At 37.6% G+C, this 13,770-nt stretch overlaps 1 protein-coding gene across 1 annotated transcript in view; it reads right to left on the bottom strand.

The window, feature by feature from the left end:
- The window catches only part of LOC139971427 (uncharacterized), a 20,787-nt gene extending 7,017 nt beyond the window's left edge, over positions 1–13,770 (bottom strand). The window contains exons 1-5 of the mRNA XM_071977855.1: positions 13,344–13,770; positions 8,637–9,197; positions 6,840–7,256; positions 2,044–2,187; positions 911–1,303 (exon numbers count right to left, since the gene is read on the bottom strand). Coding sequence (XP_071833956.1) covers positions 911–1,303; positions 2,044–2,187; positions 6,840–7,256; positions 8,637–9,197; positions 13,344–13,410 — 1,582 coding nt within the window. The 5' untranslated portion in view covers positions 13,411–13,770. The remainder of the gene's footprint in view (positions 1–910; positions 1,304–2,043; positions 2,188–6,839; positions 7,257–8,636; positions 9,198–13,343) is intronic.

Genomic DNA, 13,770 nt, shown 5'->3' with positions numbered 1-13,770 from the left:
TACATTTAATAATGGTGAATTAATGAGATAACACAGAAAATGCAAGCTATGCTGCTACCTTCCTTAGCATCTCCTATTTCCCAAAATATTGTTTTTAGTGCTTGCAGCAGCACTGAAGAGCTTCTGCTTCCAGCAAAATTAGTGATTTACATTTTGTGGAGTAGCTTTTATGCTTTTTATTTTTAACAGGTACAATACTGCAGATAGCTTAATTTATAAATGTATCGTGTATATGAAGAAATCAAAATACAAATGTTTTGAAGGGGTTTCAAAAATGTGTCCATTTTATGTAATATTTGTTATTTAACATCAAATAGTATAATAAATAGTAACATCAAGTAGTATTCCACGACCTTTGAGTTCAGCATGATGAAATAATTTACAATGAGTAAAGTTTAGGATAAGCTGACAGGAGGTGGTTGATTTGTAATAGTAGAGTACCTGCAATCATTACAATATTGTCCCGAAGAGCATTCATATTTTGCATCACCGTAATCAACACTTTACAACCTATTTGGATATGAAACAAAATTGATCATGTCAATGGAAAAGTTGACCTGTAGTTTATATACAACTTTTTTAGTACCTGTAATAACTAAACTATTAGTCAGCACAGAGTAAGAGGTATTATTCTGCCATGAAAAGTGCAAAAAGAAACACATGTGGATATTAATCACCATACGTTTTAACAGAAGCCAGAGCAGTAGAGAAATTTATACCTTGCCCTTCATGAGTGGAAGGGCGACATCCACTTCACAAACTTTTTACCTCTTGTAGCTAACTCCCGGCATTCTAAGTGTTCTATTCGTGGACATCAAGATTCGAAGATTACTATAATGTTACTGGTTACTATCAGTTTATCATCTTATTACAAAAAGAAGTATTCTTCTTGTTGGACACATCTACTTACCTTTCTTTGAGGTCTTCTTGGTAGAAGAAGTTGCACTTGGTTTACAACCTGGTAAAATTGAAACACTTGCACTAGATGTGTTTCTGGCAGTGGACTCCTTTGGTTTCACTGCACTATCCATATGGACCTTTGGCTTGCCTTGGCAAGGTATCGAACCCAGAACCTCTCGATGTCTTAGCACAGTTGCTCCAACTTCATAATGCAACTCGGCCAGATCATCGTTAAAAGGGGGTCCGCTGTAAGAAGTGCCAGTGGTTCTTGATCCAGAACTGATACCGACATGTGTAGGCCATTGTGAGCTGCTGTGTGAGCTGAGAAGATCCACATTGAACCTATCTGCAGTTGTTGTATGCCTACATCCATTGTGTGTGTCCTTGCTGAGTCTCTGGCTCTCTGTAGACAGATGGTTGAGGGTTGCAATTTTTAAAATTGTCAATTTGAATAATGATCATACGATTGACACTCTCTGATTGAGGTATTGTACTGGAGTGATTTCTGCCATCATGCTTCGGCTTATGCAGAGTTTCATCGGAAGAATAATTTTAGTAGACGCCGGTTACGCACGGTCGTCCAACAGTTTGTGGCTAGAAATAAATTCATGGGATTATACGAAAGCACTAACAGTGCTCTCTGCAGTAGGCAAACCAAGGTTCCAACACTGTGAACCTTACCCAATGATCAATTCATGCAGTATTTTCAGTGTTAAAATTCAAGCTTTTTGGCTTTAGACCTCAACACAATTTGGTCAACTTCCAGTTTCTGAAGGTGCTTAAATAATCTTGAACAGTGCATACTCAGTCAAAGAGATGAAAACAGTTTTTGTTTGACTTACTTGACCATTGTTAGTTGTCACACTCCGAGCAATTATTGGGTCAACATGTAATATCTAAAATGGTCTCAAAATTAGCCTTTTCCTCTGTGATAGATTGTTTTAGGAATGGTTTTGTCAAAATATATCAGAGTGAATAAGCAATACCACAACTTTCATACAAAGAACTCTATATAAGCTACATATCATGTTTTGATTTTTTCTTTTATTTAAACTACGTTACCCTCGAATATAATTTGATACATTTGTATTGCTTGGGTTTGCTGTTACTTTAACTATATTACTTTTGAATATAATTCAATACCTTTGTATTGTTTTGGTCGTGCACCAGCATTTTCCTTATAACTCTTGTAATCTTCCAGCTTGCACGTTACATTGTGATGGCTATCACTAGTTGCAACACTTCCACTGCTGGAATAACCATATTCATCACCTGCAATACCTTTTGTATATTTGTATTTGTATATTTATTTGTTTAATCACAATTTACAGTGTGACGGGAAGTCTCCTATAAAGCCTGTAAGGCTTAACAAAGTAGGAGACTCCCCAAAAAGAAAAAAGAAAGAAAAACTTAAGAATAGAAAAAGAAAAGTTAATAGTAGCATCTACAATGATGAAATAATCGAATTGACTCTACTTGAAATTAATAATGCTAATAAGCAATCCTAACAATCTTTATAATGATCTTAATCGCAAACACACACAAGAATAAATCCATCAATAGTGAGAAATAATTACAGTTTGGAGATTCCTTTTGAATACAGAGTAAGAAGGCTTATTCTTAACATTATCCTGGAGATTATTCCACGTTTTTATAGCACGAATACGAGGGTTAAAAGAACTTAAAGTACTTTGTTGGGATAAAACATGGGCGTTATTACAATGGCGTGTTTGATGGTTGTGGATTAGTCTATTACTATATATAAAATCTTTAAAAGCCTCGGGTAGCAATCCATTCCATGCTTTGTATGCAAATGTTGCAAGCTGGACTCTTATAATATCATTTAGTTTTAATAAATTTAATCTTTTGTATAATGGGCTAGTATGATCACGTGGTGCAGCATGTGATATATGGCGGATAGCTCTCTTCTGGAGGACACATAGGTGATTAAGATTTGTAGAATAGGTTCCTGACCAAATAGTCGTGCAATAAGTTAATTGGGGTAAAATCAGAGTTATATAGAGTGTTCTGAGTATATTTGGAGGTAAATAATGTTTTAATTTGCATATAATACCAGTATTTCTAGCCACTCTGTTACAGACTGCTGATATGTGATCACGCCACGAAAGTTTATTGTCTATGTGTACACCCAAGAACTTAGTAGTGTTAACCCGATTAATAATTTTATCATTCATGGTAATATTGTGATCCCATCTGAATGAGTGACTAGCATTAAACACCATATAATTAGTTTTTTCTATGTTAAGAGATAATTTGTTTGCTGCAAACCAGCTGGAAAATTTAGTTAGTTCAGTAGAAACAGTTTTATGTGATGAGAGTAGATTTTGGGAATCGAAGAAAATATTTGTGTCGTCGGCAAATAATATTGTTTTAGCAATATCGGAGACATTAACGATATCATTGACATAAATTATAAATAGTAATGGACCTAGTATAGAACCCTGAGGAACTCCGCAAGCGATTTTAGCAAGTTCAGATTTAGAATTTTTATATAAAGTGTACTGGTATCTATTTGAAAGATAACTATCTAGCCAATTTAGGGTTGTTCCTCTGATACCATAAAAAAATAATTTACTTAGTAATATTTTGTGATCGATGGTGTCAAAAGCTTTGGATAGGTCGAGAAATACGCCTACACAGGTATTATTCTTATCAAGACTATTATAAATATTGTTGACTGCATCTGCTAAAGCTAATTCTGTAGAATGGTCAGGACGAAATCCGTACTGCTCGTTATTAAGAACATTATATTTACATAGAAAACTGTATATACGATTAAACATTAATCGTTCAATGATTTTTGAAAACACTGACAATAAAGATATAGGGCGGTAATTCTCAAAATGGCTGGGGTCTCCTTTTTTAAAGATTGGTTTTACCTTTGCTATTTTAAGCTTATCCGGAAAAATGCCGGTGTTAAAAGAAATATTGCAGAGATGAGTTAACGGCTTTACAATGTATGGGATAACTTGTTTGATAATACCTGGCTTAAAGTCATCATAGCCTGCTGCTTTGTTTGGTTTCACATTTGTGTGAGCAACTTTTAAAACTTCTTCTACTGTTACTGGATATGTAAATATGGAATGGCATACCTTGTCATTATTATGTAAAAAATGTTCCGCTTTTAGTTTAATATTAATCTTACTAGCGAGGTTATAACCAAGATTTACAAAGTATTTGTTAAAGTTGCTAGCGATGTCATTATCATTGCTAATTTCGCAATCATCATTTTTAAATGTTGCTGGATATGATGAGTCTTTACCGTTTTTATTGAGAATTTCATTAATTGTACTCCAAGTACTGTTTACGTTGTTTCTACTCTGCTTGAATTTATCATAAAAGTATAATCGTTTGGAATATCGTATAACATGGTTTAATTTATTACGGTACATTTTGTAAATAGACTTAGTATGTTCAGTAGGATTCTTCAAATAACGTCTAAATAATATGTTCTTCCTTTTGATTGATTTTAAAATGCCCTTAGTGATCCAGGGATGTTTTTTAGTACGTTTCTTTTTTGGATTGAACACTTGAGTAGGAAAGCAATTATTATACGTAGTATTGAAATAATAGTAAAATGTATTATAAGCAGTATTAACATCTGGTTCGTTTAGGACATTGTCCCACGTAGTTTTCCCAATTTCAGAAGTGAAACTTTTTATATTATTATCACTGTAATTACGTGCATAGATGGGATTATTTTGTCGGCGATTAGTCTCGAGGGCATTGACAAACACTGGAAAGTGATCAGTGATATCAGTTACAAAAATACCTGATGAAAGTTTAGAATTACTATTGGTTATAATATTGTCAATCAAAGTTGAAGAGGTACTGTTCACTCTGGTTGGTCTTGATATTGTTGGATAGAAACCATTTGAGTAAAGGTTATTTAGAAACTCTGGTGATTTGTTTTTATCTAACAAATCAATATTAAAATCCCCCATAATGTAGGAAGTACAGTTTAGCTGATTAATGGTAGTACAAATATTTTGCATGTTATAATAAAATTGTTCTAAAGAACCATTTGGAGGTCTATAAACAATACCAATAATTATTTTCTCTTTAGAATTTGGCAAGTTTGCCTCAATAAATAAGGATTCAATGATATCGTTAAATGTTGATAGATCTGGTTGGTGTTTAAAGTTTAAACCATTGTGCACATATAAGCAGACACCGCCACCCCTTCTATTAACACGATGTTTTTCTATAATTTTGTAATTTTTCATATGAATAAGAGGTGATGGGTGGTCACTTAGCCACGTTTCGGTGAAGCCAAGTACAGAGAATTCATTCTTTAGTAGTGAAATAAAGGTATTTATTTCGTTGAAATTTTTGTTCAGACTTCGACTGTTTAGATGGAACATAGATAGGCAATTATTTGGTGGTAACCTGTTGTAAGAATCTACGTCAAAATACTCACAAAGAACACTGCTATCATTTGAGTCCTCGCAAACATTATCCATTAAATTAATATTGATTATTTAGCGAGGTTGCGAATTCCTGGCTTTTCGCAGATTTGGGATGAATGACTTTTTTTTCAGTCTAACAGTTCTAAATTCACCTTCGTCATAAGACATTTGTCGTTTCAGATGTTGAGGTAATTCCATGGTTGGTTCCTCTGACGTTGTTTTGTTACCGGTGGAGTTAGTGGCTTCAGTCGCTTTGTTTCCTCTAGTTGCTTTTGTATTCTCAGTATCCTCTTGAGTTGGTTTGGTGGGTCTTTGTTCATCCCGTTGAGTTGTCTTTATATTCTCGTTTTGCTTCTTTTTAGTCTCGTTGGTCTCAATGGCGCTGCCTTTTGTTTGGGATAACTGGTCCATGGCTTCATCTTTTGGTTGGTCAGTGTGTTGGACGTTGGCATGCTTAGGTGGGTTTATGGTGTTTCTGCCTGTTGCTGGGTCACCGTTACCATGGTGATCATTGTTGTCATCTCCGGCTTGTGGACAATTGAAACTTTTGTGTCCTAGATCGTTACATTTAAAGCATCTTACTTGTGGACATTTCGCTTCCCAATGACCTTGTGAATTACATTCCCTGCATACATATTTGGGGCAATTCCGCATAATATGGTCATTTTCCAAGCATAAATTACATACCCTGGTTTGTCCATTGTGCTTTAGTCTCATATGTACTCCATTCAGTGTCATTGCATATGGTAGACTTTTGCATTCGGTTGGCAGTTCCAGTCGTATGTAACGAATCCCATTTTCAATATTGGGAAATTCCGGGTATGTGTTGTGGTGCCATTTCCCTTTAAGTTTACAGCCAAATTCGAGTAGTTTTCCTGAGAGTTCATCGTCGTCAATGTAGGACGGAACACCAAATAAACTCACAGTTAAAAATGATCTCGACACTCCATAGACGTTGCAAGTGCTGTCGTTTATAACTATACCTGTCTCTATTAATAGGTCTGCATCATCCTTGTTTCGTAAAGTTATTATCCAGTTTCCAGATGACTTCACACAGCTTAGTATCTTTCCGTTCCCAATATCGTTAATGATTGATTTCAGCACATCCTTGACTTCATATGAATCGTCCATAACTCTTACGCTACACTCCTTTAATGCACCCATCCTTTCATGTTTCGCGGAACCCATCTCAATGCACCGTCAGGCAGACGAACGCCGCAAGGCGTCGTTGCAAAAATTAAACAATTTATAAATTCCGTATAGTATCCGGAAATGATAAAATAATGGTGCAAGACACCGTGTGGGCAGTACTCCAACAAATTTCCGTCGAAAGCACCAATCAGTTGGTGCATATAATAGGGAAAATAATGGAAAATAATGAGGTACTGAAAACGCTGACTACTATCGGTGACTACTGACTACTGACAGTTGACTACTGACAGTTGACTACTGACAGTTGACTACTGACAGCTGACAGTTACTGACTACTGACTACTGACAGTACTTTTGATCGTGAACTTGGAGTTGGTTTGTTCACATTAATTAAGCTGTTCAATGTATTAATGGTGGAAGAGGAACTATATGAAGCAGCAGCTTTGGTGTAAGCAGACATGGCAGCGGTTCTGGTGTAAGGGGCTCCAGTGGGTCTAGTCGAATGGGCACCAGTTGGTTTAGTGACAGGGGTAACAGTGGTTCTGGTAGAAGAGGTAAGAGTGGGTCTAGTAGAAGTGGGTAACGTGGTCCTGATGGAAGAGGTAGAAGTGGGTCCGCTGTAAGAAGTGCCAGTGGTTCTTGGTCCAGCACTGATACCGTCATGTTTAGGCCTTTGTGAGGTGCTGTGTGAGCTGAGAAGATCCACACTGAAACTATCTGCAGTTGTTGAAAGCCTCAATATGTTGTCTAAGTCTCTGCTGAGTCTCCGGCTCTCTGTAGGCAGATAGTTGGAGATTGGAATGTTTAAAAATTGTCAGTTTGAATAATGATCATACGATTGACACACTGTGATTGAGGCATTGTACTACATGAACTGTCCAGATAACTTCAGGATATAGAGTCGAACTCATTATGTATTACGTTCTCACATTCTGTCCATGTGCTCAGTTTTGTTTCTTGAGGAAACTGGTTTTTTCCCCGAAGAATAAAGAAACTGTAATAAATGTTTCTTGTTTGTAAACATAATATCGAATGAAGAACATTACAGAACCATACATTCTTTAGTGAATGTAACATCCCTGTTGAAAATGGAAACTGTAAAATAACGTTTCCTGTCAATGTCTTACATCTTTCCATGAAATCCTACTTTACCTATTAGAACTGTTTTATCCTTTTTCTTTATCCAATATTTCAAGTCTTATCTACAACATATTGACTTCTCTCCCTCCTCAGAAGAAGCAGCAGTTAATATCTGGAAAGGGGCAGTGACACTATCTGGGATAGGGCAGAGACTCTATCCGACATTATGGATATAAGTGAACCCTGCAAACATATTTTAGGAAATTCCCGAAGTCATAGTACATGACTGTTATGGCAAATATAAGGTTTTTTTTTCTATGCCAGTTTTCAAGATAGTGTTTGTGCCTCATAAGTAAATAGCGGGCTTAGTTTCTTCAGCTAGCCAGGGTATTGAGAATTTGCTTAGTTTGTTTTTTGGACAAATCTGAGGTGATTTCTGCCATCATGCTTCGGCTTATGCAGAGTTTCATCGGAAGAATAATTTTTATAGACAACGGTTACGCACGGTCGTCCGACAGTTTTTGGCTAGAAATAAATTCATGGGATTATACGAAAGCACTAACAGAGCTATTTGAAGTAGGCAAACCAAGGTTCCAACACTGTGAACCTTACCCAATGATCAATACATTCAGTATTTTCAGTGTTAAAATTCAAGCTTTTTGGCTTTAGACCTCAACACAATTTGGTCAACTTCCACTTTCTGAAAGTGCTTAAATAATCTTGAACAGTGCATACTCAGTCAAAGAGATGTAAACAGTTTTTGTTTGACCTACTTGACCCTTGTTAGTTGTCACACTCCGAGCAATTATTGGGTCAACATGTAATATCTAAAATGGTCTCAAAATTAGCCTTTTTCTCTGTGATAGATTGCTTTAGGAATGGTTTTGTCAAAATATATCAGAGTGATTAAGCAATACCACAACTTTCATACAAAGAACTCTATATAAGCTACATATCATGTTTTGATTTTTTCTTTTATTTAAACTACGTTACCCTCGAATATAATTCGATATATTTGTATTGCTTTGGTTTGCTGTTACTTTAACTATATTACTTTTGAATATAATTCAATACCTTTGTATTGTTTTGGTCGTGCACCAGCATTTTCCTTATAACTCTTGTAATCTTCCAGCTTGCACGTTACATTGTGATGGCTATCACTAGTTGCAACACTTCCACTGCTGGAATAACAATATTCATCACCTGCAATACCTTTTGATCGTGCACTTGGAGTTGGTTTGTTCACATTAATTAAGCTGTCCAATGTATTCATGATGGAAGACAAACGATATGAAACAGCAGCTTTGGTGTAAGCAGACATGGCAGCGGTTCTGGTGTAAGGGGCTCCAGTGGGTCTAGTCGTATGGGCACCAGTTGGTTTAGTGACAGGGGTAACAGTGGTTCTGGTAGAAGAGGTAAGAGTGGGTCTAGAAGAAGTGGTTAACGTGGTCCTGATGGAAGAGGTAGAAGTGGGTCCGCTGTAAGAAGTGCCAGTGGTTCTTGGTCCAGCACTGATACCGTCATGTTTAGGCCTCTGTGAGGTGCTGTATGAGCTGAGAAGATCCACACTGAAACTATCTGCAGTTGTTGAAGGCCTCAATATGTTGTTTAAGTCTCTGCTAAGTCTCCGGCTCTCTGTAGGCAGATGGTTAGGGATTGGAATGTTTAAAAATTGTCAGTTTGAATAATGATCATACGATTGACACGCTCTGATTGAGGCATTGTACTACATGAACTGTTCAGATAAATTCAGGATATAGAGTCGAACTCATTATGTAATACGTTCTCACTGTCACGTTGTGACCACTGCGTCACACGCGCAACGATGGTTCATTTAAATTATTTTGAAACTTGATTGTCTTGTCACTCGATACTAAGAAATTGCAATAAACACACGAGGCAAATAGTAAATTTCAGCCTTCCTGTTGACTACTATCAGACTATATACCGTGCGACATGCACATTGAGCTACAACAGTACAAGAGAAAATAAATTACACCCCCTGACATCACCCCCCATTTAAAAGATTGCTTTTCAATCTTCAGCCTAACATCTTAATATACAATACAATGCGTTTAAATACGCAATTTCTACACTCCACAACGGCTTAGAAAATCTGCGCCTACGTTGTCAGCTCCCTTTATTGCCTTGATTACAAATCGGTATGGCTGCAACGCTAGTGCCCACCTCATTACTCTACTATTACTCACTTTAGTTTTGTTTATGTACACAAGTGGGTGATGATCGGTTTCTAAAAGAAACTCTTTACCGTACAGATAAATTAGAACTTGTGGACTGCCCAGACTAAGGCTAGACATTCCCTCTCAATAACGGCATACGCCTTCTCTCTAGGCAACAATTTCCTACTAGCATATGATACAGGGAATTTATGCTCTCCTACTTCTTGCATAAGTACAGCACCTACTCCCACATCGGAAGCATCAGTTCTGAGAATGTATGGTGTATCAGGGTCAGGTAATCGCAGTATGGGTTCTACAGCTAACCTCCATGTTAGAGTACTGAAGGCTGCTTCTTGGGCCGGACCCCATTCCACGACATTGGGTTTTCCCCCTTTAGTCAGGTCTGTCAGAGGACATGCAATGGCAGCACAGTTGGGTATAAAGCGACTATAATACCCCACTAAGCCCATAAAGGATCTTACTTCCTTTTTGGTCTTTGGTCTATTTGCTGCCAAAATTTGTTCGACCTTTCCTTGGTGGCGGCGCAATTCCCCTTTTCCTACCACATGTCCCAAAAAATCGAGAGTATCGTAACCACACCAACATTTGGTTGGGCGAATGGCTAACCCTGCTTCTCTTATCCTGTCTAGCACTCGTCTTAATGCCAATACATGCTGTTCCCAAGTCTCTGTAAATATTAAAATATCATCGATGTAATTTACCACATCATTACATCCCTCTAATAATCTCCTCATCATTCTAGAAAAAATTGCAGGTGCATTTACCATTCCGAATGGCAATACCTTGAATTGAAATAATCCCTCTCTAGTAACAAACGCAGTCTTATCCCTATCTCCCACTGCTATTGGGATTTGCCAATAACCTTGGATAGGTCGAGCTTTGAGAAATATCTCCCTTTTGAAATTTGTCCCATCAAGTCCTCAATATTAGGAATGGGTTCGGGATCGAACACTGTTATGTTGTTCAACCTACGGAAATCAATACAGAATCGCATTCGCTTTTTCCTTACTAGGACTATAGGTGACGCATAAGCTGACTGGGCAGGTTTTATGATACCCATAGCTTTCATTTGGTCAATTTCCTCTTTCACCGCGTTACGTAATGCCTGAGGCATTGGATAAGGCTTACTCCTGAATGGTTTCTCACTTGTCAGTTTGATGGTATATTCCACTAAATTTGTACAACCAGGAAGGTCGGTAAAAACTGTTTGAAAATCACTAAGCAAGTTTCTAAGTTCCTCTGATTCAATTGTACTTAATTTATCAGATACATTTACATCACCGTGTCCTTCACTTGCGGAGACTGGCATAATATCAATTTCACCAATTTCGTCCGATTCTTCAGTTACCATATTTGCTACTACCTCCTTCACAACTACACCAGCAGATATAATTTCACGCTGACTCACTTCACCCCTGGTGACGTACCTCTTTAGCAAATTTATGTGTACAGACTTAATCTTACCATCCATGTCTACCTTGTAATCGTATTTACCAAATTTGTCAGTTACCTTATAAGGACCTTGCCATTGCATGAGCAGTTTGTTGTTGCTCGATGGCAATAACAACAAAACCATTTCTCCTATTTTCAGTTTACGATCTCTTGCTCTAGCATCAAAATACTTCTTATACCGTTTGGATGCGTTTCTTAGTTCTTCTTGAGCAAGGTGACATGTACTCTCTAAGCGCTCTTTAAGATCTAACACATATTGATAAGTTAATTTGATTTCTCCTTTGTTACTACACTTGGTGCATTCGCTACAGCCAAAGGCCTAAGTGCTTTCCTGACTTCACTTTGACTACGTGTTTGAGCTAGTCCCCCTTCTGCACCCATTACACCTTCCTTTTTGGTCACCTGTGTGACCTCCTAGTTTGAATTTGGATTACTCGGATCCCTAACACCGCTTATATTTCCTAGAATCAGGTCATACAATGGGCATTCCATTACCAATGCCTTCACCTCTCCTACATAAAATGGTGTATCTACAGATATTAATGCTACAGACACATCTCTTTCAGTACCATCTAATAATACACAAGTCTGTGTTTCACCTGTAAACTGTTCATCGTTAACAAACTTCTTGCGCACTACCACTGTGCTACAACCACTATCTCTCAACACGTCCACCAGACATTTGTTCACTAAACCCCTTTTTACAGGCATCTTTCCCTCAAAAATAAAGACAAATCTCTACCACACATATTACTCAATTGTTCCTTTAACAATAAATCAACCAATGTGTTACAGTTTCTAGTGCCTTTCCCCATGTCTACCCATCTCAGTAAGTACCCTTTCAACCTGACTACATACTGCGCATAAGTCTCCCCGTTTTGGATCCTTGCAGTACGAAATCTCCTGCGATAACCTTCTTCATTAAGTTCGTACCTATTCAAAAGTGCCGTTTTCAATTGGTCATAGTCTTTTGCCTCTATGTCACCCATCCTGGAATATACTTCAAGAGCCCTACCAGTGAGCAACGCCCCTAGTGGCAGTGCCCAGTCCTCTTTCCCCCATTCCATGGCTTCAGCATATCTCTCAAAACGTCTTAGATAGCTGTCTATATTATCATTTTTATCGTCGAAACTCGGCAATTTTGGCAATCTACTACTTTCAACAGCCCTTGAAACTCTACTTGTTTCATGTTCGTTCAAAGAACGATCTGCCATTGTTCGCTCTTCTGCCAGTCTTAAATCGTACTCTTTCATTTTGGTTTCATGTTCTCTTTCTTTATCTTTTGCTTCAAGCTCCCTAAGCGCTTGGCGTTCGTCCCTTTGGACTTTTTCACGTTCCCTTTGGATTTGTTCCCGTTCCCTAGCGAAGTCTAATAGTTCTTTTCCTGTAAGACCTAGTTCCTTACCATGACACATATATTCATCGAAACTCATAATGAACTGTCTTCTGTAAATTATGTAATTAAAGTTTCTATGTATATAAGTGAATGTTTCCAGCAATCTCACGCACCAGTGACAAGAACAAGTAATAAGATTCAAGATTCATATTCAAGATTCATAAGCTTCCCGGACAGGCCCCCAGGAAGCTTAGGAATGCTTCCAATATGTTGAAAGTGAAATAAAATTAAGCAAAGTGTCAGCTATACTGTAGATGTTTCTTCCTTATTTATTATATGAAGTAACACTCTGTTTTGAAGTCTTAATGTATTACCGTAGTGTAATGTGATGTATGGTAGAATTTAAAATTAAACGAGACCAGAGGGTTGAAGTTTGATAGTGATTCTACCATATATCACACGAACGGAGGGATTACATACCCTCCCTAAGCAAAGTCATATCCCACCCTGTGGATGAACTGTCAAGCCCCTCATCCCTAAAACCTCTAAGAAATGAAGCGATAAAGCTGTTACTCCATGTAATTATATAATTATCCTTGAACCGACAATCGGGTAAATGAGTAAGAACACCATGAACATACGATCGAATAAATAGATCCCATCCTAAATAAATATTAGGCTGCCTACTGCAGACCTCTGGGCCTAGAACGGGTGTTGTTTTACCGTTTCTCTGTATGCCTAACCTTAAGTCTATCATTCGTTAGCATACATGAGCAAACTTATCCAAGTTACCGTTTGAACGGACACCGTCATTTAGAGGAGTGGAAAGAGACGATGAAAGGTTGTTTTCATTCCACATTATGCTTAGCCCTTTCTGGAAGAAGTTAGGACTAACTTGTGCTACTACTACTGTGCTAGCCTACAGTAGACTAACATTAGGCCCAGACGACACGGAACTATAGCCTGGTTGTATCCGTTACCAGTCATCCGTTTGATACCAGTGTCTAACCGAGGCTTGATCCAGAAGTTATGCCTAAGCATATAATGTTGTTTCTGAAAAAAAGTTACAAGTATCTGACGAGCACAACTTTGTTGTTTAAACTGAGTGCAGAACTCCTGACAACATTGGCAACTTAGTCCGCGCCTACCTAAACATATAAATACATTTTTATGCTACAATGTACAGTCTAAGTACAGGAATAGGAACAGGAAGTGCAAA

The sequence above is a fragment of the Apostichopus japonicus genome, chromosome 8 (assembly GCF_037975245.1).
Source record: "Apostichopus japonicus isolate 1M-3 chromosome 8, ASM3797524v1, whole genome shotgun sequence".
Classification (NCBI taxonomy): Eukaryota; Metazoa; Echinodermata; class Holothuroidea; order Aspidochirotida; family Stichopodidae; genus Apostichopus; species Apostichopus japonicus.
This window is presented reverse-complemented; position numbering and strand designations above follow the sequence as displayed.